This window comes from Dipteris shenzhenensis, chromosome 12 (assembly GCF_047967505.1).
Source record: "Dipteris shenzhenensis isolate YYH24624 ecotype China chromosome 12, Dip_SZ_1.0, whole genome shotgun sequence".
NCBI lineage: Eukaryota > Viridiplantae > Streptophyta > Polypodiopsida > Gleicheniales > Dipteridaceae > Dipteris > Dipteris shenzhenensis.
Genome location: NC_141607.1, coordinates 7,025,346 through 7,050,501, shown reverse-complemented (window position 1 = coordinate 7,050,501; position 25,156 = coordinate 7,025,346). Strand labels below are relative to the sequence as shown.

Below are 25,156 nucleotides of genomic sequence, written 5' to 3'. Positions count from 1 at the left end.
CAGGTCCTGCCTTAGTGGCAAACTAGGTTCTTCTTGCCACGGCCTGGTATATTGCCTCTTGCTGGTGCTTTCACAGAGGATGCATTGGGTAGCTCCGACGGTTGGTATGGAACTTCCTCTAGGCAGGAGAAACACTAGGGCCCGAGTAGCTTGGAAGACGGCACGAGAAACACTAGGGCCCGAGTAGCTTGGAAGACGGTGATCATGCTGCAGGCACTCGGAGGCTTGGGTATCATTAATCCGGAGATGCAGAGCAGGGCCCTTTTAAGGAAGTTGGTGGTTCGTGGCCTCACCCCAGGTGCAAAGCCTTGGAAGCTCCTCTTACAGCGAGAGCTACTGAGCAACACCCCACGCACTGGGGGACAGTGGCAGCCTTTACATAGATGGATCTTCTCAAAGGCCCCCCTTACGGGGAAGGGCTCCCCCCTGATGAGGAGTCTTCACAGGGTTTGGCAGAGACTAGCAGGGGGTCTCATCCGTGCGCCCAGATGCAGAGAGGAGTTTGAGCGCCAGCCCCTTCTGTGGCACACAAAGGTCAGAGATCAAGAGGGACATATGCTCGAGCAGCGGACTCACATTGGCTGGGCACAGTGGGACAATGGTCGAGCAGGGTCTTTTGGTTGCTAGAGTAGACTACCTATGGAGGCAGAGGCGAGGCTTGACGCCCTAGCGCATATGTGAGAAGCATGGTAGCGGATGTGGACGAGATCAACTTAGCCATTCCTAAGACCTCGTGGGAAGGACTTCACATTTGGAGAGACAACAAATGGTTGGGACAGTTTTCCCGTACTGGTGTTCCCTTGAGGATATTGATGCAGCGCGGCAACACACTCCCCAGCTTCTTCCGTGTAGGACCTGGAGGCCTACTTCAGCCCCTCACTAGGAGCGATGGACGAGAGTCTTGATGGGATACACTAGCAGATGATCAGAGTGGTAGGACGCTTGGGGAAGGAGTGGCACATTGACCCTCCCAGTATCTCAAAGCACGACGTCTCTAGATGGCGCCTTTCGCTGTGGGGGGGTAGACCCCTGAGGGAGGTCCAATGGGATCTGGGGCGGCCTAGCTAAGACGGTGGATGACGATGCCCCTCTTTTCCTACACCACACGGATTGGCAGGAGACTTCAGATGGACTCGTCGAGGTGCCCCCCTCGAGGGAGAGACACTGGGTGACCCAGAGAGTGCCCTGGGATGTTCGCTCCAGGTTGTGGACGCGGTTGTGGTTTAGCTTGCGGCCAAGAAAGATCTCATACTTCTTCTGGCTGGCAGAGCCCACGGACGCTTGCCCATCGGCCTGTGCTTGCAGCAGATGCGAGTGGAGGGGCAGTGCCATTGCTGCTCAAATTGTGTCTTGGAGACTATCCCGCATTGCCTATGGAGATATCGTAGTGCAGCGAGGATCTGGATGAGAGCCCTTAGGATCATGACACATATGCAAAGTCTTCATAGACTACACCTGGGGGATGGTGGCTTGGTTGACAGAGGGAGGACACACGTTTCAGATTGATGAGATCTCCCCAGCCTACCGGATACAGGGTCAGAGCATTCAGAGGATTGCACTCCACGAGGCAGTCCCCCCTGACACCCTAGCTCCTCCTCCTAGGGAGGACCGTGTTTGGGAGGTGGAAGCCAACATCACGACTTGGAACATTTGGGTGGCTCGCTGCAATCTTGTGATGGGAGAGCACGGTCCACCTGGGAGCGTGGGACTCCAGGCTCCAGGGCGACTATTAAGAGGCGTGCTCGTTTCTGCAAGGCTTGGCCTCAGGTGTTTTCTACATCTTCACTCCGCGAGGGATTCGTTGGCTGTATAGTCCTCCGAGTTGGCTGTTAGCCCCAGTTCCAAAGATCCCCTAGGCAGTAAGCTGGGCTTCTCTGGAACAGGCCGGTTTCTTTCTTTCAGCCTTTTCCAGTTTTTTCCATACTCAGCACCTTCGGGGCTGCTGTCTTGTATGAAATCAATAGAAGGTTCCTTTCTTTGAATAAAATAAAATAAAATAAAATAAAAATAATGATACTGCTGACGACAAAGCTGGAAACAGATTAAAAGTGATCAAGGTATTGACTGAAAATATTGCCTCTAACTAGTGCAATGATTAGGCTTGATAATTGTGACTAAAAATAGTCTACTCAGTTTCAAAATGATATGGAAGACTTATTCATTTAGTGTGGAATTCCAACTGGGTCGATTTGGACGTCAAACAGACGACTAACGGATTTGCCAAGAAATTTGACTCACGGTTTTTACTCAAGGACATGGACCGTGTGGTTTTTGAAAACTTGCGCTCAGATCTACGCATATCAGCCACGCTTACAAGATACACGCAACATCTTGTAGCCCTGAAATATCACAACGTTATATCGCAAGATGAATTTCTTTTATGTGTCCATTTCGCATCCTCACAGTTCAATCTTCGCTTGTGGTTCAAGTCAAGCTGACTGCTCTCGAAAACAAAGCAGATTTTGTAGAAGGTGGAGCGAGAAGGATGCAAGGGAGGAGAGAGCAAAACGTAGAGTGCAATAGATAAGATGAGAAACTACAAGAGTGGAGGTGGTTTTGTCTAAGTGACAAAACCACACTAACCCACTAACTGTGGTAAGGAGGAAAAGCCTCTAGTGAGGGAAAAGTGCCCCTAACTTACTTATGGATTACATTGGTCACTGCCTAGAATATGTCAATAATTCTAACACCCCCCTACAGTGCCAATGTGATGATGTACAAGGAAGTGATTAATCACCCAAAGGGGAAGAGTTCAGGGCACTGCGAAATGCCTCGAACTTCTCACGTGGAAGTGCTTTGGTGAAGATGTCTACAACATTGTCATGTGTTGACACATAGATCATACTAATCTCCCCTGCATCCAGCTTCTCTCTGACATAATGATAATGAACCTCAATGTGCTTCGTGCAAGCATGAAACACAGGATTCTTTGCCACTGCTATAGCACTCTGACTATCAGTGAGAATTGGAGAAGGACCCTCCAATGAGAGATAAAGATCAGCCAAACAAACGACGTAGCCAAACACATTCAACTGTCGCTGTGAAAGCTGCCCTGTACTCAGCTTCACATGAGGAAGTAGCCACAATAGATTGTTTCTTGCTCAGCCAAGAAATGCAAGCTTTGAAACAATTACCACTTGTGGACTGCCTAGTGTCATAGTCACCAGCCCAATCTGAGTCACTGTAAGCATGCATCTACAAGTCACCCCCCTTGGGAAACATCAAGCCATAAGACTTTCTGCCTTGCAAGTAATGGAAGATGTGTTTTACAGCCTGTCAATGTGTTGTCTTTGGGCTGTGCATATACCTGCTCATGTCAGATACTGAATACTGAATATCGGGCCATGTATTCCACAAATAAATGAGGCATCCAACAGCCTGGCTGTAAAGTGTGGCATCAGTGCAATGTGCATTTACAAACACCACCAGCATGCTGTACGGACAGCAATAGTACGGAAAGGTACTGTGTACAGCGCTACACTCGTACAAAAATCCGTGCAATGTACAGAAGGTTGGCGTTGCATGTGCGATGTATGGCTTTGATAGGACGACGATGTATGGCTTTGACAGGACGGCGATGTACGGCGCTGACAATACGGGGTGTACGATGGTGCAGAGATGTCTGGCGTAGTACGAAAGAGTACGGATGGCAGGCGCTGAACGGTAATTATACGTGTAGGTACAAAATTTCCTACAATCATACGGACTGTATAGACGAGCAAGTACGTAGGCTTGAGCTCCGGGTTGCGTGACCACAAATGAGATGGTCTGGGAGCAATAGGCAAGAGCATGAGCTTGTGGCTCTAATACCAAATGTAGAAGGTGGAGCAAGAAGGATGCAAGGGAGCACAGAGCAAAACATAGTGTGCAATAGATAAGATGAGAAACTACAAGAGTGGAGGTGGTTTTGTCTAAGTGACAAAACCACACTGACACACTAACAGTGGTTAGGGGGAAAAAACTCTAGTGAGGGAAAAGTACCCCTAACTCACTTATGGATTACATTGGTCACTGCCTAGAATATGTCAATAATTCTAACAAAACTCAATTTTACCGCTTCATTTGACTTGATGCAGACTACATGGGTTACCCCGAAATGGTGGAAGAACACGTGTTAAAATGCAATTGCAAAACTTTCCCAATGAAAATATACTATTTGATGACCATCGTACCATCCTTCATATTATCAACAACCATCAGATTGTCTGTCGTGATTATCTCCCTATCCTTCAATCCAAAGGGCAAGTCTTCAATTGTATTCACTTCCTGAACTGATGGATCCTTTGAAGAAAATTGCAACCATGATTCCAATGCTTTCTGCCGTTGTTGACCTGCATATAAGCAAACAAACGTGGAAAGAAAATTAACGTGAAGCAATTTACTCCAAGAAATGCACACGCAAATTAAAGCACAAAAATTTAGACTTGCAAACCCCATCATACCTCGAGAGCTGTTTGCAATTAAGCTTGGCTCTAACTTTGTTACTTGAAACCCCATTCCCCGAATTTCGTGAACATCTGTTTCACCACAAGCAATAAATTGTTACTTGAAGCCCCGTTCCCCGAATTTCGTGAACATCTGTTTCCCCACAAGCAATAAGCTATGTGTGTCTGTGTGTGTCTGTGTGTGTGTGTGTGTGTGTGTGTGTGTGTGGATACTTTCCCTCTTGTAAAGTTATGACAATATAAATACAATGCACTGGAATTTACCAAAAAAAGTGTGTGGATACATGACAAGTTTGTAATATTTTCTCACTCGATGTTACTATTAGTTGACAGTGCTCGCCACTCCCATAGATCCGAAACCTCACGCCTACTTTAACACAATCATCTCTCTCTCTCTCTCTCTCTCTCTCTCTCTCTCTCTCTCTCTCTCTCTCTCTATATATATATATATATATATATATATATATATATCCCCCCCCTCAAATCCAAATCTCTCTTTCTACCTTTCTCTCCCCATCTCCCTCGCAAGAGGTGTCCACACAATCATAAAGCCTAGAGAAGATTTGGCCATGTGGACAAATCTTTATTAGGACAAGATGGTGTCCAAAAAAAACTAACTTTGTTACTTGGAAGTCCCATTCCCCAAATTTCGCGAGCATTTGTTTCCCCATAAGCAATAAGCGCTCTCTCTCTCTCTCTCTCTCTCTCTCTCTCTCTCTCTCTCTCTCCCCCGCTGCTGCCTCTCCCGCTCCCTTCCCTCCCTCTCCCGCTGCTGTTCCCCCCGCTGCCTCTCCCGCTCCCCTCCCTCCCTCTCCTGCTGCCTACCTCTCCCTCCCTACCCCCGCTACCTCTCCCTCCCGCTCAGTCCCCCCGCTCACCCCCCCGCTCACCCCCCCGCTCAGTCCCCCCGCTCACCCCTCCGCTCAGCCCCCCCGCTCACCCCTCGCTCACCCCCCCCGCTCACCCCTCCGCTCAGCCCCTCCGCTCACCCCTCGCTCACCCCTCCGCTCAGTCCCCCCGCTCCGCTCACCCCTCCTTGCTGCTCCTTTGCCCTCAGCTCACCCCTCCGCTCAGTCCCCCCGCTCACCCCTCCGCTCAGCCCCCCCGCTCACCCCTCGCTCACCCCCCCCGCTCACCCCTCCGCTCAGCCCCCCCGCTCACCCCTCGCCCCCCCCGCTTCCCCCCCGCTCACCCCCCACAGCCCTCACAGCCCCTCGCTCAGCCCCCCCCCCCCCGCTCAGTCCCCCCGCTCACCCCCCGCCCCCGCCCCCCCCCCCCCCCGCTCACCCCCCCCTCGCACTTGCAGCCCCGACCCCCCCCCCTTTTTTTTTTTTGTGGCAGCCCCAACCCCACCTTTTTTTTTTTTTTTTTTTGGGGCAGCCCCAACCCCAACTTTTCTTCCCGCTTTTCAATGTTGCCGGCTTCCCGTAATTAAAAATGGCCGACACCGTCAAGCATGTTACAGAAGCAGCAACAGCAGCAACATCAATGGCCGCCACGACCGAGATGCTGCACTATAGTAGAAGAACTATAGTAGAAGAGGACTCGCATCTTCTACAAAGGACAGCGCACTGCCCGCACTTGCCGCACTCCCAGTCGCAGGTACACTGGTTTCAGCTCCATTGTCCCATCTTCCGCCCAGCGCAGTGCCCGCACTCCCAGTCGCAGGTTCACCGGTTTCAGCTGCATTATCTCATCTTTCGCCCATAGCTACTTTGTACCCGCAGTTTTTTTCACCCCTCCCCTCTCAGGTTCCTTCTTCTCCTACCCCTTCTCCACCCTTTTTTCTCTCCCTCTCACAGCCCTCTGTCACCTCTTCCCCTTTGTTGCCTATTTTACCTACTTTGCCAGAGCTTACCTCCTCCTCATCCTCTCTACAGACTTTACCCATCCCCTCCTCTCCTTCCCCGGTACCCGTTTTCTCTCCCCCTTTCCAGCCTTCTCCTTCATCCCCGCTACCCACCTTACCGGTTTCCCCCCTGTCTCCCTCTCTTTCTCCTTCCATGCCTTGCACTGTTTGTCCTTGCCGCCACATCCTGCCAGAGCTTCAGCACTTTGAGACCCATCTCCGAGCTGCACTTCAGATGCTTCACAGAAAGGACGAGACCATTTCTCTACTTACAGCTCAGGTTGCATCTCTTGCTGATCGAGTGACACAGCAGGATCGGGAGGTCTTATCTATTAGGACAGATCTTCAGGTCTTACAAGCGACCCATAGGACTCTTGCTGGAGAGATTCATGGACACACAGAGCGAGTGCAGCAGATCGAGACTCGCGTTCAGCACATGGATACATCTCCCACTACAGCAGTAGCAGCGGTTGAGGAGCGTTTGACCTCCCTTCAGACAGAGGTCCAGAGAGCCACAGAGTGGGTGGATGTCGTCCGCCGTCAGCCATCACAGCCTCAGAGATCTATTGTATCAGCTACATTGGTCGAGTCACAGCAGAGGGCCACAAAGGCCCTCAACATTCGCATTCGTGGTATCTTGCCCTCGGCGACAGAGTCCACGATGACACAGGCTATGACCTTTGTCTCTCAGACATTGGGAGTACAGGATCATGGCATAGTAGGAGCATATAGAGTCAAGAGGGATCCTACTAGAGAGCAGCCCCTCATTATCAGATTCAGAGATGCCCAGGCACGTCTAGCTGCCCTCAGGAGGAGAGGGACACTCAGAGACCACCCACAGATTTCCATGGACGAGGATCTGACTCAGATACAGGTTGAGGAGCGCAAGGCGCTCATGCCTCAGAGAGATGCAACCCGAGCTCAGGGCAAGTGGGCAGTGATTAGGGATGGCAGACTCATCACAGGCACCTTGAGGCGTGCTCCCACAGTGCTTAGAGATGGCAAACCAGCAGATACAGCCCCACCTCCACCTCCACCTCCTGCCCCATCCGCTTGACGGGACAGGGCCCATGGGACACACCACCCGATAGTCTACGCATCACTGTATGGAACTGCAATGGTTCTTTTACAGCACAACCAGGCAATCTACGGGGGGCATTCTTTGGGAGAGATATCATCTTTTTCACGGAGACACACGAGAGTCCAGAGAGACCTTTGCCACGAGTGACAGGGTATACATGGAGATCTGCCTTCAGGCAGCACGCCCGGACATTTGGAGTGAAAGGATCTGGAGGAGTGGCCATTTTGTACAGAGAGCATCTCGATCGGATCATCACAGTGGAGAGAGCAGATTCACATGCCCGATTCTTGTGGGTACGCATCTGCCGCAGGGCCCCTCAGCGAGATCTTTTTATTGCAGTTTGCTACTTCCCCCCGGCGCAGTCGATCTATTCTTCCACTGGACCAGGCCAGTCCATATTTGAGGATCTCTCAGCGGACATTGCAGATTTTTCACGTCGCGGATAAGTCATCCTTTTAGGAGACTTCAACGCGAGGACCTCAGACAGACAGGCCTTCACTTATGACTTCATGGAGGATCCGGTCATACTCCCAGCATTTCACGATGATAGCCTTTGTCGGACTTCATCAGACTGCACAGTACAGCCCACAGATCAGGGACGCCAGCTACTGGAGCTCCTCACCTCGCACAGTATGGTCATTTATAACGGCTTGTCCAGGTGGCCACAGTCTTCCATGCCTACATTCTCTTCTGCTTCTGGGCGTGGTACTAGCGTGATCGACTACATCATAGGTCCCCCGACTCTAGTCCCTTCCATCCATAGCCTTACTGTTAGCCCCTTCATGCCCTCTGCCGACCATGCACTCATCCACTTTACTTTGACTCATGTCTCCCATGACCCACCTCCCCCTCGTTATCACGACCGCCAACCCTACTACGAGGTTCATTTCGACCACCAGTTCGATGATGTATATAGCCAGAACCTTAGCCGCCTACTCCGTCCTCATCTATTAGATGCTCTACCATCCACGCGGGACCGGTGGGAACTTGTACATACTTCACTCGTTTCTGCCGCTCACATGTCGTTCCCTGCCACATGTCATTCGTCTAGTCCCCCACCGGTTGGTCTTGTTCCTTGCAACGGTTGGTATGACGAGGAGTGTAAGGAACTCCGCAGGAAACTTAACCTTGAGACCAAGGAGAAGTCTCCCCTCCTTGCCGAAACCAAGAGAGACTACAAGTGGTTGGTTAGGCGCAAGAAACGCCAATTTCTAGCCCGGAATGAGGAGGAGCTGAGAAGCTTGCTTTTCAGCTGTGACTCCAAGGAATTCTGGAGAAAATTCCTCCGAAGAAGTCTCAGAGCCCCCTCACAGATCCACGTGTCTGGTCTGCATATACTTCAGCTCTATACGATGTTCCAGATCAGCCAGATATCGATTTATCCCACTCCCCTAGGCCAGCTTCATCTAGTCTCTTCACACCGGAGAGTGTCCGTGCAGCAGTCCACCGATTGAAGAACGGGAGAGCTAAGGATCATGATGGATTGCAAGCGGAGTATGTAATCCATGGGATTGATACCTTAGCTTTTGTTCTCTCCCGTCTCTTCAATGAGTCTGTTTGTACAGGCCTACCACAGTCCTGGTTAGGCAATACCATAGTACCTATCCACAAGTCGGGGGACCCTATGGAGCCGTTGAATTACAGGACCATCATGATTGGCCACGTTATGGCCAAGATCTATGCATCAGTTTTGGAAAGCCGTATAAATGACCATGCCGAGACGACAGGACTCAGAGCCAGAGGACAGGCTGGATTTCGCAGGGATCATTCGACGCTTGACCACATTCTCACACTCAGGGCACTAGTAGAGGAGGCGAAGTCACGAAGGCAACGGCTTTATTGTTGCTTCGTGGACTTCAGGAAGGCATTTGATACAGTTCCGCGATTCAGATTGTTTCAGAGGATTCGCGAGATGGGCTTCAGTGGAGAAACACAATGGGCTATCATGGCTTTGTATGAGAGGGTCACTGGTCGGGTTCGGACACGTGAGGGGCTCTCAGAGGAGGTATGCAGCACGATTGGGGTAAAGCACGGTTGCCCGCTCTCTCCTACTCTCTTTGGACTATATATTGATGAGCTAGAGATGTTCGTACAGATGACAGGCGGTGTGGGCTCTACTCTCTCAGGATCCTCCATTCCTATCCTCCTGTATGCGGACGATGTGGTTCTCATTTCCTCTACTGCTCAGGGCCTCCAGGCACATATTGAGGCACTCCACAGGTTTTGCCAGGACAGGGGATTGACCGTAAACCTTGGCAAGACCAAGGTTATGGTTTTCAACACCTCTGATCGTATCTACAGCACGGATGAGTTTTGCTTCACTTATGACGGACAGCCCATTGAGCTTGTTAGAGAGTACACTTATTTGGGGGCAGTTTTCAAGGGACCGATCTTTACCATGACATATGCAGCACGAGATAGGATTAGTAAAGGGTATGCTTCGTTGGCTCATCTTGAGCGTCAGTGTTTTCAGTCCCACTTTCAGCATCCCGATACGAAATCCCTGCTATTTGACACATTGGTGAGACCAGTTGCGATGTATGCAGCTCCTTTCTGGGCAGGAGACCTTGGCGCTGCAGATTGGAGACGAGTAGAGAGGTTACAGATCATCATGTTCTCTCAGCTCATTAGGGCCAAGGCTACAGTTCCGCACGAGATCATGCTAGCAGAGTTTGGAGCTACTCCCCTTGCATTGGATGCAGCGTTTCAGTCGGTCATGTATTTGCACAGGGTTAGGGAGTTTGGAGACTCAGCAGCAGGCAGAGCTCGGTTGCCATGGTTAGCACTTGCATCTTCTATGGAGTTGGCACGATCTGGGGCCCAATACTGCTGGTACTTCAGACTCACTAGGTGGCTCACATCTCTTGGACTAGACATGGATAGACTGCCTCCCTTCCGATACAGCATAGATGCCCCTCATCTCGAGTTGACTCGCCACGAGCTTAGTCAGGTCACGAGAGCAGACTTGCTGCAGCTTCATACGTACCGCACTTGGATTTATCCCACGCAGCTTCCGACGAAGATGGCCACATATCGTGACCACTTCCTTCGGATCTCAGAGGATGGATTTGTCATTCCACCAGGCTACACAGGTATCCACATGTCCCACTCACTGAGGATTGCCCTTGGCCAGCTTAGAGTCTCTTCGCATCAGCTCGAGATAGAGGCTGGTAGGATGCGACGCATGGAGGATGGACGGCGTCCAGGCCGAGAGACCAGGACTGAGGGAGATTCCACTGTCTCTTCACGGATGGCTTTGGACCTCTCTCACGAGTGATGGATTATGAGGATCAGCATTGCCTAGCTCTTTATGTCAGGGAGGCCACTATGCTTCGACGACACTACCTCAGAGACCATCACCACAGACCAGAGCGTGATAGAGCCCAGCCCGATAGAGCTCAGACACACGCTATACCAGATGACAGGTATCAGGAGGAGCACGAGGAGGTCAGAGCTCACACAGGACACATGCCTCCACCCTGTGGATGTACATATGAGATGGTTTGTAGACGCCGCAGGATCTTGTTACATAGGGGACGTACTCGCCGCTTCATCTCCAGACGATCCAGGATGATGGCAGCTTTTCGGAGGAGACTTACTCATGGAGATCTCGCCCTACCACCCGCTCACCTCACTTTTGCTCAGATTTGTACTCTCATAGCAGGAGGCAGAGTCGATGGACAGGATTTCCAGTATTATTTTGGTTCTCAGACTCCGTGATACATGGACTTGTATCTTTGCATTGACATATTGTACTCATCCCCCCATTTTGCACCCAGGGGCGGTTTCCTTGCATCTAGCTTACTTTGTATTTAGGCTCGGATTTGACATTATGTACTTTCACTTGCATTGTATTGCGTAGCACTTAGATGATATTCGACGATGCCTCTTCTTTGTGGCACGTTGATTTTGTGCTATCTTGTACGCAGAGTTCTTGATGTCCCATGGGCCCATTTTGGCCTTTAGTGGACAATAATACACTTTCTTTCTTTCTTTCTTTCTCTCTCTCTCTCTCTCTCTCTCTCTCTCTCTCTCTCTCTCTCCATGACAAGTTTGTAATATTTTCTCTCACTCGATGTAAGGGATTACTATTAGTTGATAGTGATCGCCAATCCCATAGATCTTGAAGGGTCTCATGCGGACTTTATCATATCATATCGTATCATCTCTCTCTCTCTCTCTCTCTCTCTCTCTCTCTCTCTCACAGAGGCATCCCCCCTCCCTTTCTCTCTCTCGTCACTCAGCAGCTCCCTGCTCCCCACTAAGCAGCCTCCCCGCAAGACATCACATCGCTCCTCCACCTCAAATGTCAAGCTCCCCCGCTCGTCAACAAGTTCCTCAATTCGCCATTCGCCAACCCTACCTCATTTCTTGAGCTCCGCCTTAGTTCGTCATACTTCGTCGGCACCACCTTAGTTCGTCATACAATCTCTTGATTCAGCTTCAGTTCATAGTGGGAGTTAGGTTGCAAGCAAGCACGTCTTCACAGCACCGCCAAAGTTCTGTTCTTAGGTCGTGCCGTCAAGCAGCTCCGTTAGATCCTCACCTCCAGGTTGGGCTGAGAATCCTAGCCCAAACTCGGGGTTAGCCTCAGCCTGGGGTTCTTCATATATGGCCAACATAGAGAGTCCTAGCCTCTTTTCCAAATCCCCATCGAAATCTCCTCTACCCCAGTGACTCTAGCCACCAAGACTCGATATGCTATAGTTGCAGCCAGGACACCATCTCCATATGCACATATATTCTACTGAGGAGGTTTTAAGATGCCCATCATTGTTCAAGACAAAAATATTTTTTTCCTACAACAGGAGGTGAGAGAGCTGAAGATTCAATTGGCAACTATGACAATTAAACTGCAGTTCTCGAAGGACCCAGCAAGAACGCAATAATAGATGAGGTGATGAAAACTTGCAAAGCTTCCCCTTGGCTGATTTCTACAATTAAAGATCTTGTTCACACAGATGTGCAAACAATTAAGAAAGAAGTTAATGTGGAGGTTGATACAAAGGCAAATAAAACCGATATCCAAGAAGAGATCAAGGAACACAAAGCCAAGCATGCCAACGTACTAAACATTAGAGTAGGAGAACTCCCTAAAGGTTGGTACAAGAGGACGACTCCTTCAATGAAACTTCAGCACATGTCAAAGCAGCCATGCCTTGCATTGACTAGACGGGTGAAATGATGATGATGTGATGATGATGATGGAGCAACTAATATGTGACACTCCATAGGCCATGCTATCATTACACCTAAATCACGAGTTGTAAGGATCAAGCATCTCCGCAATCATACATATGCTGAAAGGGACTAAGGTATGGGTAGCTGAAGAACTCACATGAGCTCGATTGAAGAACAAAGCCACAAAATTAGCCAAGGTTAAGCCTGCTAGAAAGGATGGAAAATGGGCAGTATACCGTGAAGCCATAGCAATTATCAAAGATTTTAAATCAAAAACAAAAGGCTCTCACTCTTAAATTGATGTATGGTCGATTATATTTTTATTATGTAGGTACCTCTAAAATAAATGGAGTTGCTGTTGCACTCCATGGGAGCTGCCATGTGCCCTCACTAAGCAGATGTACGTAGAGGGTTCTTTTGTTGCCCCATAGACCTCGATCTCTTGTGGACATTAATAGAACCCCCAAGTTGGGCTAGGGGCTTAGCCCAACTGGGGGTGGGGGCTGGGAACTTTGGACTTTGAACCTAGGGCTGAAAAGACTATTTAAAAATCAAAATGTGGGCTGCGAACTGAACTGAAAGGCGGCGCTGAAGAATCAGTAACAAACTGAACTGAACCTGGGGTCTCTTCGACTTGTCCCACTGCTACCATATAAAGCAACCCTTTGCTTTGTTGGCGCAACTTGATGGAGCTCCTGTTACAACTTCTATAGATGCGACTAGGCTGCAATTGTTTTCAGAGCTAAAGAAGCGGCTGGGAGGGAGGGACGTAGGCGACTGCTGCTGCTATGGAGGTTAGAGGAGCTGAGTGTGGCGAGGAGCTGAGTGAAGAGAGAGAGAGAGAGAGAGAGAGAGAGAGAGAGAGAGAAATGTTAACGTCTGTAGAAGCCCTCACGGGGCTGTGAGACAAAGTACACATCCAAAAAAGAGGAGCCATTACATCTCTAAGTATCAAAGAGAGTCGAGGACTGCACAAGACATATCAGTTCGAATTATTTAGCATACTAGTAAATTCTAGTACTATTGTGAAGTGGCCTTCATTACATAGACTCATGAGTCTTTGGGTCTAGCTTTGAAATCTCTGATTAGTGCTATACCATCTTGATAAACACCCCATTTTCCTTTCTTTCGAGCTTCTTTTCCTTTTGTCAATTCTGCATTTCTTGCCTTGAGCTGAGTTGGATTGAGCTCCTCTGAAATCCATATTCTGGTAGCTCTCAGCTCGTTGATTTGTCTGAGGACTTTGTTCCTTGCCACCTTGTCTTGAAGGATTACTCTTGCATGTGTTCTCTTTTGGTTGACAAAATCTCTCTCTTTTGAATCCCATTCAAGCTTGGGGATGTCTTCTTGTGATGTTCAATCTTTTTTTTCATACTTCACTTTCTATGCGTATAATCCGATTATATGTGGCCCTGGTTTCTTTTTCTTTTACCTCCTCATAGACATCATACTTGTTGATCTTGCTATTCACCATTGCTGTGAATTCCTGTTTCTAGACTTGAACTGAGTGGTAACTAATTCCTGTACCTTGGTCCCAAGCTGTGGTGCGGGTGATGCTGTATTGCATTGCTATAGAACCTCTTGGATGACTTCCTCTTTGCCCTTCCTTTTTATTTCTGAAGCTGTTTTCTTCAGAGAGCAAATGCAGAGCTTTGCACCTCTAAGCTCTCGCTGTAGGAAATATATCTGCTCATGTGGATTGAATTTGCTCTGGAATTTGTGGTAGATCAAAGCATAGGGGGATGGTGTTGAAGCTATGGCAGCGTAGGAAGGCTTCTTGCTCGCTGGGGTGGTAGTAAACGATTTTGTTGTGGGGAATTCCATCTGGTGGCTTGTGCTGAAAGCCCCTTTGCTAAGGCTAACCCCCAATTTGGGCGAAGGGTTCAGCCAAGCCTGGGGTGTTATGTCCCTAAGTGGCCCTCGCCTAGCTGATGCACCCCCCCTGTGGCGGCGCTTCCCGACCTGGCTGCTGCTGCTGCTGCTGCTGCTGTTGAAGGTGATGCTCCTGAAGTTGACCCTAGAAAGGCTACGTTGTACTGTAAGGGAGGCTACGTAGCTGTATGGCTGAGAGACTAGAGGGGCTGAGCGGGAGCGGAAGGGCTAGACAGGCTAGTACTAGATGGGCTGAACAAGAGCGGACGGGCTAGACGGGTTGAGTAGAGAGGGGCTAGATGGGCTGAGCAGGAGTGGACGGAAGAGAGAGAGAGAGAGAGAGAGAGAGAGAGAGAGCCTCATGAATGAAGGTCTCTGGTCTGGAAACTGGATAGGTAGCCAAGACCATCTCTGAAAAGGCAATAGTAGCGACCTCTGATCTAAGGGCATCTGAATGCGAAATGCTCCTATGACTCAATCTTCTGAGAATCACATGAAGTGCACATGCAGCCCTCTCTGCATATTCCCTCTGCTCGACCAGTATCAATACGTGACGAGACGCGGAAGTGCCCTATTGATATCCTCAAGGAGTGAGGGAGGTGAATCCGTGTATGCCCAGGTGGGTCAACGAAACCCTCCGCTGAAATCCGGCAATGATCTCCATAGAAGCCAAGCTTCACAGGAAGCTCACGAGGTGCCAACCAAGTCCTGAATGTGTGTGATCTCAGGGCATCTGAATGTGAAGTGCTCCTCCGACTCAATCTCGTGAGAATCACATAAAGTGCATTTGCGCCCCTCTCTGGATATTCCCTACACTTGACCACTGTCAATACGGAGGCGATGTGACGAAACCCGGAGCTGCCCTATCAATATCCTCAAGGAGGGAGGGAGGTGAATACGTGTATACCCTGGTAAGTAGACGAAGCCCTCCGCCGAAATCCGGCAATGATCTTTGTAGAAGCCCAGCTTCACAGGAAGCTCACGAGGTGCCAACCAAGTCCTGAATGTCTGATTGTAAGAGATCCTGTATGATGATTTGGTTCACTTTGTGATAGGTGAGCGGGGTAGAGGGGGCCTCAACACTATATTGGAAGGAAGGCAGCCTATTTATGTGGAGTCCCAAGCTCTCAAACCATCTGCATGTATGTGCATACCAGCAGCTTTGGTCACCCTCTGCTGTGAATGCCGTGGAGTAGGATAGGACCAACCAAGGAAGCCTACGTCGCCCTGTGGTGTGGGATCCATACTATGTGATGCGGTAAAGATATGTGATGGCCTAGAATGCCGGATCAAGCTGTAGTGGGTATGCTCTGAACTCAGCAAGAGTAGTTTACCGCATCGGGGTACTCAGATTTACGCAGGCCAATATGGAGCTTCTCAAGATGAAGGCATTTGCTACCTCAACTCCAGTCAACAAGCCCTCATACTCCAACATTGTGGCATTGTCGACACCCACTCTCTATGTGAAGGCTCAATTGAGACAGAGGATCTCATCTTAGACCCACAGGAGCAAATCTATTACTGGCAGCAAGAAATTAGAGAGCTCACGCTTCAGCTTGCAGCCCTTGGGAGGAATGTGCAAGATATGGAGAGTAAGCAAGAAATTATTGCAAAGTTCATACACAAATGTAATACAGATCCCTCGGCACTGATACTTGTCTCCAAGGTTAAGGATATGATCACAAATCAAGAGAGCTCAATCAAGCAAGAAATGGCTTCTAATGCTAGCAACAATGTCAATAGAGTGGACCTTTATGTGAAGTAAGAGAGGAAACCGGAGCACTCAATAAGACGATCTTACACATTGAGGGACTGAATGGCCTTCATGATGATGAGGAGAAAGCCATAGATGACATAATCATATGTCTTAAGAAGTACCACAAGTTGAATGGGACGAAAATGATATATGCAATATCAATCAAAATACACACAAGCACAGGTCCACCTCAGAGGGAGGGCAGCAAGAATTAAGATCCTCAGACAAATACATAAGCTGAAGGGTACAAAGATTTCGAGATCTGAGGAGCTCACTCCGATCCACCTCAAACAAAGAAACAATGAACTCACCAAAGTAAAGGCAGCACACAAAGCAAGTAAATGGGTGGTTTATTGAGATGGGAAGCATTGATTAGGGCCTTCAAATCAAACCGAAAGACTCTCAGTCTTAAACTAATGTTACAAAGGCCACCTTATGATAGTATTAGAATGTAGCTATGCCCTATAATAACTCGGGAGGAGCTGAGCCTTGTGCACTCCCCCGATTTTCTGGTTATCCAGATGTAGTCAGTCACCTTTTGGTTTTGTACTCAGACTTATAGACAGTGAAGTCTCCCGCAAACATTAGTAGTTCTTTCTGTCTTTTCTCTCAGGGCCCATCCCTGGAAAATAAAATAGTTTTTATCTATGGTTTGGTGCAGCTAATTTTGTTACATTGCAGCGAAGCATAAGGACTAAAAAAATATAAGGTTAAATCGGTCCACAAGGTTTCGTAATAAAGGACTTGGAAGTGAGATGACAAAGCATTTAGCCATTTTTCTGGATGAGACAGATATGCTCTGCCTCCCAAAACCACTAGACGAGCATGAGGACGAATATTAGGACCATTAAATAGAACTGGTTGATGGAGGCCATGGCTTGATAGAACCGTAGGCAATGATGGGACCAAGCTTGGTGCAATATCATGGGCTTGCAAACTCCCCCTTTGTCAACAGATTTTCTTATGGCCAGTTCTGTTTGGGGTTCTTTCATTTGGACAGATCTTGGCTCGCCGACATTTTACTCCTGCTACTTGTCACTAATGTCTGTCCTTGCGGGAGTCTATAACTCATCTATTTGGCATTGCCCTTATTCTCGTGATTTCTTGTTTTTGCTACAGCAGCTGCTTTATAAATCCTCTTTCTTTGTTGGGCCTGGACAAATAATACACCACATCTTGGTTACCCTCTAGGGTGGAAACGGACTCGCAGACAACAGTTGGACTGCGTGCTTTAGAAACTTTAAAGAAACTAAAATATTGGAAACTGGCTACTTGGCCCTTACATGTGCATCTGCAAATTGTGCAATTTGTTATGTTGGCCTATATTCAGCTCTATTTGCCCTTGATGATGTTTACTAAGGACATCAACTCTATCATGTCTACTATTATGAAACTTTTCTAGAAGTCCCATCATCATCACAAAGCTCTCAAGCTTGTTTCTATGGAACATTTATGCACTCCAAAAATGCATGGGGGCTTGAATATTCTTAATATTCACCTGCAAATCCTGGCCCACAAGGGAAAAATGATCAGCCCTAGGCTATTGTGATTTGTCATTTGCTATTGCATATTGATACCACAGTATATGGTTTCTAGAGCCAACACAATAGGATTTCCTCATTGGGCACATTCAGGGCAAAATTCACGGCCGTCCCTTTGTCACTCGGATGCTTTTTAACTGGACAGGTATACTCTCACATCTGAAATGGAGTGGTCGGGTTTCTCCATATGGTAACTCTTTGCATGCTAGAAGTATTCATTAGTCAAAGGCTTTTTCTGCTCCTCTGGCTTTTGCAAGAGCCCAGATGCTCTTATTTTATATGGTCCAGGGGTATTCATCTTGTGGCAGATGTATTGGATGACACGAGTTCGGTGATGCCCTTTCCAGTGAGAGCTCATTGTTTTGCTCTAGGGATGCATTATTCCCCCTACAGCTTGTTTCGGATTTCACTACTCGGCGTCCTCTTCCTTTGACTTCTCTCATGGTCACGAAAATATACAAGGTTCTCTTGCCTCTCCCCTGGATTACAGCCCTTGCAAATCATGTGTGGTTTATGAGGCGCAATGCAAGGTGGTGGAGGGGTAGACTGCATCAACTCTGGAATTGCAGACTCCCTCTTCGCCAACCACTTTTCTTTTTTGTGAGCGTCCCTCAAGCAGTCCTTTTATGATTGTCTGCATTCGGGCAAGTTGGATTACTCTCAGTATCTGGCATATATGCAAGTATTCTTAGGATGAAATTGCTCTCCTTCTTGGAGACAACTTCTGTTGATATAATTGTCTCGATTTCTGTAGTCGCTAGCTCTCTCGTGGAACCTCACGCTCATAATTTACTGTAGAAACACTCTCATTAGAGCTCTCTCTCTCTCTCTCTCTCTCTCTCTCTCTCTCTCTCTCTCCACACAACTAGGGCCCAGGACAACATGTCGGGCTGGACCCCCCCGAAGGTATTTTATTTCTTGAAGAGAGAATCCGTTACAAGAGTTCAGCGTAGAGCTGCCTGATACAAAATCCAACGTGAATCCATATTACAAGAGCTTCAAGCTCATTTCAAATTGGCAACATGCCACTTGTCTAAAATATAGACTAAGTCCTATTACATGCCACTAAGGGCAACTCTGGAGTCTTCGAGGCACTTGGCACGAACCGCCTCCTAGATGCTTGTTAGGCTCCTGTTGCGCTTAGGAAAATAACTCTTACTAGTACCTGCAACAATTAATTAAAGCGCACCATCATGGCACCCATTAATTGTTAGCGCTTTGCATGCAAACAACACATTGTAGACTAGTTCTAGTCACGGTGGGCGTCCCCACTGAACACATGTGCACACATAACAAATATAAAAATATATATTTATTCTTTGGTTGACCCGAGTCAACACTCTTGCTCATAATTAAGGAGCTTTGACCAAGGGTGACCAAGGGTCGAGGCGCCTTAATTATAGCCAAGTCTCTCCAACCGAAGTTAGCACAACTGTCCAACCGAAGTTGGCACATCTTGGTAAACCGTGGTTAACCCTCTTGGCGCATGCCAAGTCTCGTTGACCGAAGTCAACACTCTCTGACCATAGCCAGCTTTGTAGTTCTCTGGTTAACCGCAGTCAACCCTCTTGGTAATAAACCAAGTCTCCCCAACCAAAGTCAAGTTTACTTGACTAGAGTCAAGTATCTTTGACCGTAGTCAATCCTTTGACCATTAAAAGAACTCTTTGACCATAATTAACACATATAAGACTCTTTAATTATGATCAAATAAATGGTCAACTGTACTTTGACTTAGGATATTTACATTGTGGTGACATCCCCTCGGCTTCTATTCAGTTGACCTCAACTGAAAAGCTTCCTTGTAAACATCCAAAAGTTGTGGATGATCAAATAACATATCTTCGTCCATCCACTTGACATCTAATGCCGTATAATTCTTCAATTTTACAAGATACCTGTAAAACTCCTTGCCCTGAGGACCTTTGCCTTCAGTATGGTACACAATCTGCTCTTGCTGAAGGACCTCCTCCAGCTCATCCACTTCTGGTGAATCCTCTGATACTGATTCTGTAGGCTCTGGCCCCTGGAATTTCTTTAGAAGACTCACATGGAATGCATTGTGAATCCTCCAATGCTCTGGCAATGATAACCTATATGCAACCTCATTTATTCTTTCTGTAACCCTGAAAGGGCCATAGTATCTGGGAGATAACTTTGCATCCACTTTCTGTTTGCCTTTAAACTTGCGGAGCCTAGCTTTTTCAAACTTCAAAAGCACCCAATCCCCTTCCTTGAGATCTAACCATCTCCTATGCTTATCTGCAGCTCTTTTATGTTTCTCTTGAGACCTTTCGATTGCTGTCCAGACTTGGCTGTAAGCTGTCTGGAAGTCTCTCACAAACTGATCAGCTGCAAATATTTCATCTTTGGTCTTCCGGATAGGTGGCAAAATCACCTTCCCATAAATGACCTCAAAGGGGGCTTTCCCTATAGAGCTGTGTACTGTATTATTGTAAGCAAACTCTACCAATGGTAGGTACTTTTCCCAGTCTGAACCTTGGTCACCCACGTAGCATTTCAGCATATCCAATGCTGTAGAATTCGCTACTTCACTTTAACCATCTGTCAAGGGATGGAAAGAAGAAGAAAAATTCACATTCGTCCCCATGTCATCAAATAAAGCTCTCCAGAATAGACTGGTCATTCTGGGATCTCGATCACTAACATGGACTTAGGCATACCATGATGCTTAAAGATCTGTGCCATAAAAAGCTTAGCCATATGATCTGCCTTTATGGTTTTGCGAACCGGAATGAAATGAGCTTGCTTGTTGAATCTATCAATGATAGTCCAAATCCCATCATTCCCTGACTTTGATCTTGGCAAATCAAAAATAAAGTCCATTGTAATACTTTCCCATGGTGCCTGAGGCACAGGAAGAGGCATAAGTAGGCCAGGTGCCTTCCGTCTATCATACTTCACTTTCTGACACGTAAGGGTTTTAACAAACTGATGTATATCTTTCCACATCCCTGGCCAAAAGAAATACCTTTCTAATGCTAGAGTTGTTGCTGTAATTCCTCTCTGTCCAGCATAGGGAGGTGCATGGCATTTCTCCAAAATCTTTTTTCCTCATCTCCTGGGTGATGCATAGGTAGTCATCTTTCATTAGATACCCATCTTTCAGGAAATAGTGACTGGTGGATTGCCCCTCTTGCATTTGTTGTAAAATCTCACCAAAATCTGCATCACTAGCATATTGCTCCCTCATGCCTTCTAGGTCCTGCTGATAAGCAATAGTCACATTATTGACCTGGGGTCTTCGGGACAAGGCATCTGCCACTCTGTTCCGAATTCCTGGGGTATGGACAATCTGAAAACGATACATTGACAGCATGTTTACCCATTTCATATGCTTCTCGGAAAACTTGGTCTAAGTCAAAAAGTCTCTCAGACTTTGGTGATCTGTTTTAACAGTAAATCTGCACCCAAAAGATAGTGCTCCCATGTATGTATGGCATTAATTACAGCCAATAACTCTTTCTCATAGATTCCCGGATATCTTTCTGCATCCCGGAGTCTCCTGCTCTCCTAAGCCACTACATGACCATTCTGATGCAATGCAGCCCCAACACACTCCCCACAAGCATCACAATCCACATCAAATGGTTGATACAAATCTGGAACGATTAAGATTGGCTCTGTAGTCAGTCTCTCCTTGAGTGTGGTGAAGGCTGTCTTTTGAGGAATTCCCCATCTGAAAGCTGCATTTTTCTTAGTAAGATCGCGGAGTGGAGCAGCTTTATCCGCAAAATGCATGATAAACCTTCTATAGTAAGAACACAGGCCTAGGAAACTTCGAACTTCATGCACAGTTTTCAGCTCCACATTCTTGAATGGCACGGTATCTTTGTTGGATCCATCTGTATCCCATTCTTGGATATTATATGCCCCAGATAATGGATTTCTTCCAAGAAGAATTCACTTTTCTTGCTGTTTGCATAGAGCTGATGATTTCTCAGCTCTTGAAACACTATAGCAAGATGTTCCTTGTGCTCTTCTTCGGACTTAGAAAAGACAATTATGTCATCGAAGAAGGTACCAGTGAACTATCTGTAGGGTCAGAAGATACAATCCATCATCCTATTGAAGGTAGCTGGGGCATTGGTCAATCCAAAAGGCATCACCAGATATTCATACAACCCAAAAGTAGTGCGGAACGCTGTCTTGTGCACATCCTGAGGCTGTATCCTCACTTGGTGATAGGCACTCTTTAAGTCTATCCTGCTGAAAACTGAAGCTCCGTTTAACTGATCCAACACATCATGAATGCGCGGAATAGGGAATCTATTCTTGATGGTGATTTTGTTCAGTGCGCTTTAATTGATGCCCATACGGAATGAGTCATCTTTCTTCTGTACTAGCAGTATGGGGGAACAAAAAGGAGAAGAACTGGGCTGAATCAACCCCTTGGACAACAAGTCCTGCACCTGAGTCATAATCTCTTCTCGCTGAGTTGCACTAACTCTGTATGGGGGCCTATTGGGTGGCTCGCTTACAAAAATCATGTAAGCTGAAACTGCAGACTTTATTTCTTTTCCAACACAACTATTTGATACAATGGGAATAGTTTCCCCTCTATTCCTAGCAACCACATGATATTCTTTGCCCCTATGTACAAACTCCAGCACTCTTTCAGGAAGAGTCAACTTCACTGCCTTGCGATGAAACCAAGGCATACCCAAGACTACATCATGATGTTTCAGTGGAGAAATGAAGAAGTCTTCCTGATCCACATAACTCTGTATATGAAGACGGAGCTTCCCTATCAAGGGAGTGACTGGCACAGGGTTTCCACAGAACATCTGATCGGCATCCAAAGCCCTGCCCAACTCCTCCGTCTTTATTCCCAGCCTCATAGCTAGGTCCTCTGATATGAAATTATCAATAGCCCCTGGATCAAATAAAATTAGCGCTTGCTGGTCCCTGACTTTGTCCCATGATAGCAGCAATTCTCGTTCTTCTGGGTTTGAAACATGACCTAGTATGTCAGGAATTCCTCCTGCCATTGGCTTTTGTGGTCCCCGTGGCTTCTCTGCCTCTTTTCCCTTCGAAGTTGAAGGCTTTTCTGGGCACTGGGCAGCCACATGCCCCTCTTTGCCGCACTTGAAGCATTTTCCATCTCTACAGAATTCAGCTATCTGTTCAAGGGTGAATGAAGATTTGCCTTTATATGACTTTGAAAACTGAGTACCCCTCGGCTTCTAAGGCTGAAACCCTTTCTTTTCAACCTAGGGATACTCTTTCTTTTCTGATTTTGAAAAATCAGTTTTCTTTCTTTCGGCACGTCCTGCATGCAAGGATAGTACCAGGTATGGATCTTGTAACGGCACCAGACTAGCTACTGAAGCTGAATGCATAAGGTCTTGAATGTTCTTTGCCCCCAAAGCATTCACTACTCCCTGGATTCTTGGACTGAGACCTGCTCTGTACTTTCTCATTTGGGTTCCTTTGGAGATCTTTTTGAAAGGTGCAACCTACAAATAAGCATCACAAAACTTTTGGTTGTACACATCCACTGTATCTCCTGCATCCATATGCAAACTGTCCCAATCTTGAAGAACATGATGCATTAGGCATAGCTTCTGCTTGAAACAAATGCTGAGCCCTTGGATCCTTTCTGAGATTTTCCATCTCTTGTATACGAGTGCGTACCATCTGCTCAAATTCTTGCTGAGTTTGTTGCACACTTCTCTGTCTTGGATGTACATCCCTATCTTGTGAATCCCACTGGATAGGTGATTGAGCCATTTTCTTACAACTCATCTGAGATCTGCAAGTTTCTCACACACAGCCTTTGCTTTTCAAAGAGAAAATTTACCTCAACAAGAGGTGTCTTGCATTCACAATCTATGCCAGTACTGGGCTGTCAACTCAAGGCATATACCCACAAAGTTGCCAAGGCATCAACAACTATATTGCCCTTTTTCTGGCTGCTGCAAAAAGCACTCAGAATGCATCTGATTCCCTTTTTCTGAACACAAAGGCATATAGCAATCCACAAGGCGTGTGAGACTCTCCTATCCTCGAGGTACTGGGGCCTGATGATGTAGCCCTGTTCCAATATCCTCAGAAAGTAGTCATGGTAGAACTGGGTCTTGGTGGGGAACTCCCGATCCCCCCCCCCAAGCCCGAGATGTGTGGAGCTGGAGAAGGTCTAACCATATGATACAGTTAATCTCATCATGTGGAAGAAGCTCCGGTGGTGCATCCATGTTGTACTAAAAGGGGGGGAGCCTATCCATCTGGATACCGTGGCTATCAAACCATGTGGACACCCACGCATACCATGCTGTATCAAAGCCTCTCTCTGCCAGTCGTCGGGATGACTCCAGTGCCAATCTCGGTAATCTCCACTGAGGTAGGGCCCAAACTCTGTGGAGAAAGGTCACGGTTTGGAAGAGGGCATCCACTTGGAGAGGTGTCATGGCGAACTCTGCCTGTATGATCTGATGGGGAACTGAAGGCTTACTCCGAATCATCCTAGATCCCATGATCACCTATAGCCTGTCAAATCCCTTCCAATCAGTAGCGAAAAGGTCACTCCCCCAAAAAGGTGCTGCATACATGGCAGTCGGTCTTACGAGAGTGTCAAAGAGCCAACCCTTCGTCGGTGGATACTGGAAATGCACCTAGAAGAACTGTCTCTCTAATCAAGCCAGGGCACCCTTCCCACGTGTGAGTCGTGCTCTAGCAGCATGGGTCATCGTGAAGCCTGGTCCCGTGAATACTACCCCTCGGTATGTGTAGGATTGTACTATCTCCACTAGCCCCCTCAATAAGTGAAACTCTGTCGACGTCGATGTTGATGAAGCACTACTTGGGATGTGTTGAAGATCATAACCTTGGTTTTCACAAGATTGACTATCAGGTCCCTCTCTCTACAGAACATCTCCAAGGCCTCCACGTGTTTCTGCAATCCCTCGATTGAGGACGAAATGAGGACTATGTCATCTTCGTATAGTTAGCATCTGTACCATCAAATCAGCCAATAGGGAGCCCTCTCCTCCTTGGCGATCAACAAAGGATGTGATCTCATCAATGTACAGCCCGAAGGCAATCGGTGTCACGGGGACGTGGTGGTGATGGTGTCTAAACTAACTGTCACTGAATTTAGCCTAGGGTACCAGGCTAGGGGCCTTAATTAATGCCCAAAAGGTACCTATGATTTAATGTGCAATAAGTGCAACTCCTAGTGCTATTAGAGTGGTTTCAATTTCTAAGGTCATTGGTTTGGTTCATTCTTTAAAAATTGAGCCCCTAGAGATCCTACAAACTAGGGTCATTGGTTCCCAAGCATTAGGGTCATGGTGTGCCATCTAACTCCCCTAGGGGCATTAAAATCCCACGCCTCATTTTGTACATGTGTCAATGTGTGGCCTATTTGCTTGCCTTGTGGCACCTAGGTGTCAAAACTGGAAGGCCCTG

The 25,156-nt window shown here is 47.5% G+C and overlaps 1 protein-coding gene across 10 annotated transcripts in view; it reads right to left on the bottom strand.

Annotated features, from left to right (window-relative positions):
- The window catches only part of REV1 (DNA-directed DNA polymerase), a 68,031-nt gene that overhangs the window by 16,671 nt on the left and 26,204 nt on the right, over positions 1-25,156 (bottom strand). For all 10 annotated transcript variants that reach the window (XM_087382550.1, XM_087382549.1, XM_087382546.1 and 7 more), the window contains 2 exons: positions 4,443-4,517; positions 4,173-4,331 (listed from right to left, as the gene is read on the bottom strand). In XM_087382550.1, the coding sequence (XP_087238676.1) occupies positions 4,173-4,331; positions 4,443-4,517 (234 nt within the window). The remainder of the gene's footprint in view (positions 1-4,172; positions 4,332-4,442; positions 4,518-25,156) is intronic.